This window comes from Tenebrio molitor, chromosome 1, assembly GCF_963966145.1.
Source record: "Tenebrio molitor chromosome 1, icTenMoli1.1, whole genome shotgun sequence".
NCBI classification, from domain to species: Eukaryota; Metazoa; Arthropoda; class Insecta; order Coleoptera; family Tenebrionidae; genus Tenebrio; species Tenebrio molitor.
The window spans coordinates 26987020-26993044 of record NC_091046.1 but is presented as its reverse complement, the minus strand read 5'-3'; the positions used below and the strand labels follow the sequence as shown (position 1 = coordinate 26993044).

The window sequence follows — 6025 nt, the reverse complement described above, 5'->3', positions numbered from 1 at the left end:
GCAAATCAAGCGATTAGGGACTCCAAAAATTGGAATAATTTCTTGAAGTTCGCGAATGACGTGGGTAGATTTAGTACTACGCACTGGTCGGATAAAAATAAATTTTGTAAAAGCGCCAATTAGAAGAAATAGATAAGACCAACCTTCCGACGATTTAGGAAAGGGTCCTAGATGATCCACGTGGACAGTATGAAAAGGGATAGCAATTTTATTGAAGGGATGCAAGTAGCCCGGTTGTTTTCCAGCTTTGAGTTTGTGATAAGTACAAGGAATACACGAGTCGATATACTTTTGAACAAAACGGCGCATTTTTGGAAACCAGAAGTGCGATTTTAATGCGCGAAGAGTTTTATCAAGAGCAAAGTGACCTCCGTCGTCATGATACACTCGGAGTATTTGCCACCTGCAATGTTTGGGAAGTACAAGTTTTTGACCCTCAGAAGAGTTATAATACAATCTACCTCCTTTAACTCCATATTTGGTGAAAAGATCTTTATGGGCAAAACGTTCACCTGTGATAATGATTTCGATGATACTGGTAATGGATTTATCTTGACTTTGTGCTGCCGAGATCCAATCTACCGGCGAAATGATATGAACATTCAGACTACTACCCGGTATGGGGTTACGACTTAGAGCATCTACAAAGCCTAAGTGAGTACCTGGTTTATGTACGGTGGTAAAGTCAAATTCTTGAAGAGTAATGATCCATCGAGCAATACGGGCGTTTAACTCCTTTTTTTCCAACGCTGTTTTTAGAGAATTACAATCTGTGATCAAAGTAAATGAATGCCCCAACAAATAATGACGGAAGCGTTTCACAGCCTTTATTACTGCCAGTGTTTCCAGTTCAAAGGAATGATATCTGGATTCAGCTGGTGTCATTTGGCAGCTATAATGGGCTATTGGTTTTTCCTTGTTTTCGACCTCTTGTACTAAAACGGCTGCCAAACCATGCATGCTTGCGTCTGTATACAACAAAGTTTTTCTCCCCGGAGTGAACAAGGTTAAAGTTGGTTCAGGGGTCAAAATCAATTTACGATCAGCAACAACCTTGTCTTGTTGCTCACCCCAGTGCCAGGGAACATCGATTTTTAAAAGATGGGTTAAGGGTTTAGTTTTTGTTGCGAACTGCGGGACAAATTTGCGAAAGTGAGACGTTAGTCCTAAAAACTGACGGACTTGCCAAGGGTTTGTTGGTGTAGGAAATTTTTCGACTGCCCCAATTTTTAGTTTATTGGGGCGAATGCCTTCTTTTGAAATTTCAAATCCCAGAACTGTTAAAAACTTAAGAAAAAACGAACATTTGCTAAGCCTCAGTTTAAGATTGTTGACCCCTAAAAGGGTAAAAAGGTGTTTCAGAGTGTCAAGACCTACGGGGATGGTTCGCGAAGGGATCAGAATGTCGTCCATATACAATATAATTTTATTTTGGGAGCGCATTGGCGCTAATATGTCACTTAAAGTCTTATGAAAAAATGCGACTGCGTTCCCAAGACCAAAAGAAACCCTTAAAAATTCATAAAGTCCATCCGGTGTACAAAAAGCTGTTTTATAGATCGATTCTTTATCGATTTGAAATTGGTGGTAGCCCTGACCTGACCTGACCTGACCTGACCTGACCTGACCTGACCTTACTATAGTAGGTAAAACCTGCCAAACGGTCAATCAAGTCCTCAATAAGAGGCAATGAAAAAATTTGAGGTATCGTTATTTTATTTAAGTGTCGGTAATCGTCACATAACCGATAAGCTCCATTGGGTTTCTTTACAAGGATTGCTGGACTACTATAACAAGAAGTAGAGGGACGGATGATGTTCGCCTCTAAAAGTTCATGTACAATTTTACTAACCACATCGTGTTCCTTTAAAGATAACCGATATGGCCCTCTGCAGACTGGTTTGTCAGAAGTCAAATCTATTTTCATAGATATTTTGCAGTTACCTACATCACCTAATTTGTTGCTCGAAAAAGAGTCATTAAATTCCAAAATCAAATTGGTGATATCCGTCTCAAAGTTGTCTTCAAAAGACTGTATAAATGGCTCCTACTGTATTAACATGTGTGCTAGAAAATAAAATACCATTTGGTCCTTTTTCATAATGTACATCATGATTTCCGGAAAAATCGCGACCAATAATAACATCTGCATAATCAAGGCATTTGTCAACAACGAAAAAGTTGAGACATTTCTTTATACCATCAAGTTGAATAAGTGCAGTTGTCCGTAATTTTGTTTCCGTAATATGATCTCCTAAATGTTGTAGTTTTACGGGGTCTATACTTTTTTGTGGGAGGTTTAACGCAGTGGCAAGTTCCGAAGAAATAAGCGAAATTTCGCTCCCTAAGTCGATGTAACAAGTAATTTTTACATTATTGATTAATGGGCCAATTTCAAGTTAGCGATGCAAACTGCAGTTGTAGCGCAAATATTTGCAATTCTCTTGCAACGGAATTTACAACCCAATTTCAAGTTCAAATTGCCCGGGGAGGCAGTGCAGTTGCAAATTTGCTCTCGATCACGTGACAACTGTCATTAATTTTGCGGTGCGCGAATTAAATTTAAAAATTTCAAAACCAAACGAAGAAATATAATGGAAAATAAAGGGTAAGTACAAAATGTTTTTAATTTATTTATCGCAGATGTGTAAAACGACACATTTTAGGGTTAAGAAAAGGTCAAAAAATTTTAAAGTGGAAGAAACGGCTGTGCTTGTCGAAGAAGTCGAGAAGCGAAGGGCTCTATTGTTTGGTCCTCTCAAGGGTCCGAATTTAACTCAATTCCACCGGGACAGAGGATGGCAGCAGGTGGTAGACGCTGTCAACGCTGTCGCTCCCACAGTACGGACGGCAGCAGAATTGCGGAGTAAATTTAAGGACCTGAAGATAAGGGCCAAACATAGAGTCAACGCGGTTAAGCGAGAGGGCCGAAAAACTGGGGGCGGTCAAAATGAAGCCAATACACCCCTTTCTGCTATCGATGCCAAACTTTCCCAATTTATTGGTACCGATAGCATTGAGGGGATTGCTGGTGGAGTTGACCCCTTCAGGCGTCAAGGTAGGGTCACATAAGTAATATTTTTTGCACTTTTTATCATTCTACTTACAGTAATCAATCCCGGTCCTTCGACGAGCACAGCTCACATTCCAGATGTGATTATATTTGGTATGTATGCAATAATTGATATTTTCAGTTTCAGATATTTTTTCACTGTTTTTCCACTCGTTTTTTATGTAAAACAATTAAATAATAGTACTGAATATAATTTAGAACCCATTCCCGAAAGGCCACCCTTTGTAGATCTTCCGTCCTCATCCCTTAACCCGGTCGATACAAATGAAGGTATGTACATTTCGAACTACATGTTTTATTGATACACAAAAAATTAAATCACCAATAACATTCAGTCATAAACACATTCTTTATAAACATACGAAAACAATTTGGAATTAACAAAAATATTATGAACATAAAAAAAATAATTATAAATCTGTTTAATCGGCCAGATCCCAATCCTGTAGTACCTCCATCTTCTACACCAATCCTAAAACCACCCCCACTTCCCAGACGAGGCAAAAAAAGGACGATCGAGGCGGTACTAAAAGAAGCCGAGGAAACGACATGCTTGCAAAGAGAAACCAACCAAATCTTAGGAGAGTTGGTTTCTGAAATGCGACAAGCGCGGTCCGACCTCAACAGTCGTTTAGACCAATTAATAAATTTAAAAAAATTGAAACTTGAATTATTACAAGAGGGCATAGAACTCAAAAGAAAAAAATTAAATATAAATTAAAAATATATTGTTGCTGTTTTATTTTAATGATTAATAAATGAAAATTATTAATCATTTGGTGTTTTTTTGTACAACAGCTTTTACTTTATGCAACTGAATATGTATCTGAAAAAAAAAAATTGAAAGCATAAAACACATCAAAAAACCTAGATTATCGAGTGAAGTGTCTTGCAATGAGATCTCTACGAATGTCCATATAATTCCCAGGGATGGCCCCATGACAAGGTTGTAAGTCGTCAGGGAGAGGATGATCTTCGAAATCATCCACATCTAAATTGTACTGAATGCAAATATTATGCAGCACACAACAAGCAGCAATTATTTGACAGACGTTACCGGGTTCATAAGCAAGTGGACGGTCTAGAACACGCCAACGACTCTTTAAAACACCATTTGTTCTTTCAATTGGGTTTCTGGTGGAAATGTGCACAGAATTGTACAAATGTTCTGCCGGTGATGTTGCATTTGCCACTGGTGTCATAATCCACGGTTCCTGGTGGTACCCGGAGTCCGCAACTAACCAACCTTCAGGAAAAGTACCACCCTCTTCAAATGCATTCCGTACAGCTGAATTTCGCCAGATGTATGAATCATGATTTGAACCTGGGAACTCGGCAAAAACATTGTAAATTTTCAAATCTGGTCCCGCAATTAATTGAACATTGATCGAATGGTAGAGATGTCTGTTAAAATATTGTTCCGGGGCATTGCTGGGTGCTTGCACTCTACAATGTGTACAATCGATTACTCCCAGTACATTTGGAAATCCAACTCCATGCTGGGTCAACCCTAGTTGGTAAAATGCCTGTTTAACTTCGGTGAATTCTCTGGCAGTTGGAAAACGAATAAACTGCTGCGAGACGGCTACTAGAGCGCTAGTCACTTCACTGATCGCGTTTGAAACAGCTGATTGTGAAATTCTTGAACTACCTCCAACTAACCATTGAAATCCACCCGAAGCATAAAACTGCAATGCAACATATAATTTATGCGTAGGTGTGAGATGTTCGTAACGTCCTCGCCTTGTATTTCGTTCCAAACTTGGTGTTAGAACTTCCAGCACATAATTGAAAACACGACGGTCCAGGCGTGTTTTCTGGAAGAGATTTCTCTCCGACATCTCCTGAATACTAAAAGGTATTCTTGCTAACCTTTGTTCTTCTTCGTCACTGTCGCTATCACCACGATTAACTAATTCATCCACAACTAAAGCGGCCAAGACCTGCCTAGCTGCAGCCATTTTCGCGGTGTAAAAATGACAGAACAGAATGCAACTGCTTACAACCGTCCAATAGGTAGTTGCAAATAGCAGATGCAAATCGCGCGACAATTCGAACTTGAAATCGGTTGTAAATTTATTTGCAACGTTGCCATGGGAAACGTAGTTTGTCCCGGTTGTAACTCGACTTGAAATTGGCCCATAAGATGGTTTTAATGAAATGGTTTTGTTGGGAAAATTTAATAAAATGTACCTGTTTTGGTCCATCTTTGGTAGGGTACTCGAGAGCTAGTGTTTTGTTGGCAGGGGCTTCGAGCGACGATGATCTTGTGATTGTTCGTCGGAATGATTATTATTTTTGTTTCTACGAAAAGCAAAACAAGCCCTACGTTTGTGGCCAGATTTCTTACAGTAATAGCAAAGAAGAGTGTTTTTATAATTCGTGTAATTTGGGCTCATTTCAGAAGATTTTGCATTAATGGGACATGGTAGTGGCGCAGTGTTAGGATTATTATTATTGCGCATTGTTGACGAATTTGCAGTATCAAAAAGTTTTAAGTAAGTTGCTAGTTGGCCCGGATTTACAATATTAGCTGTTTGGACTGCAAATTTTATATTGTCATCAATACCCCCATGATTCAATTTATGACGTGTCGATCGTCGAAATTTAATTTCAAGCTATTTATCATTGATAACTTTTGAAAGGTGTATTCGTAATATGACGGTGCGTTATTTGATGTAAACTGCAATAATTTTCCCAGTAAGACTGGTAAAAATGTTTGGTTTAATAACTGTTTCCACTCGGTCCAACTGCGATTCACACTCGGCAGACCTTCATAGAATCCTCCAAAATAGCTAAGAGCTCATAAAATTTTAGGGGTTTAACGAGCCATTATAAAAATGTTAACTTATGTCAAATGATTTATTACGGGATTGACAAACCGCCCAAGTGAACAGCAGCAGGTAAAAGACCCTTTGAATTAGAAAGTTTTAAATCAACCTATCTATTACC

At 38.8% G+C, this 6025-nt stretch overlaps 1 protein-coding gene across 1 annotated transcript; it reads right to left on the bottom strand.

The window, feature by feature from the left end:
• Positions 1-3352: 3352 nt before the first annotated feature.
• On the bottom strand, positions 3353-5212 carry LOC138133295 (putative nuclease HARBI1). The gene has a single exon (XM_069051157.1). The coding sequence runs from the start codon at positions 5032-5034 to the stop codon at positions 3946-3948; it is 1089 nt and encodes a 362-aa protein (XP_068907258.1). The 5' UTR covers positions 5035-5212; the 3' UTR covers positions 3353-3945.
• Positions 5213-6025: the final 813 nt, after the last annotated feature.

What these genes read in the sequence shown, in the direction of transcription:
- LOC138133295 (XM_069051157.1), bottom strand. Translation starts at nt 5,034, where the DNA reads ATGGCTGCAGCTAGGCAGGTCTTGGCCGCTTTAGTTGTGGATGAATTA.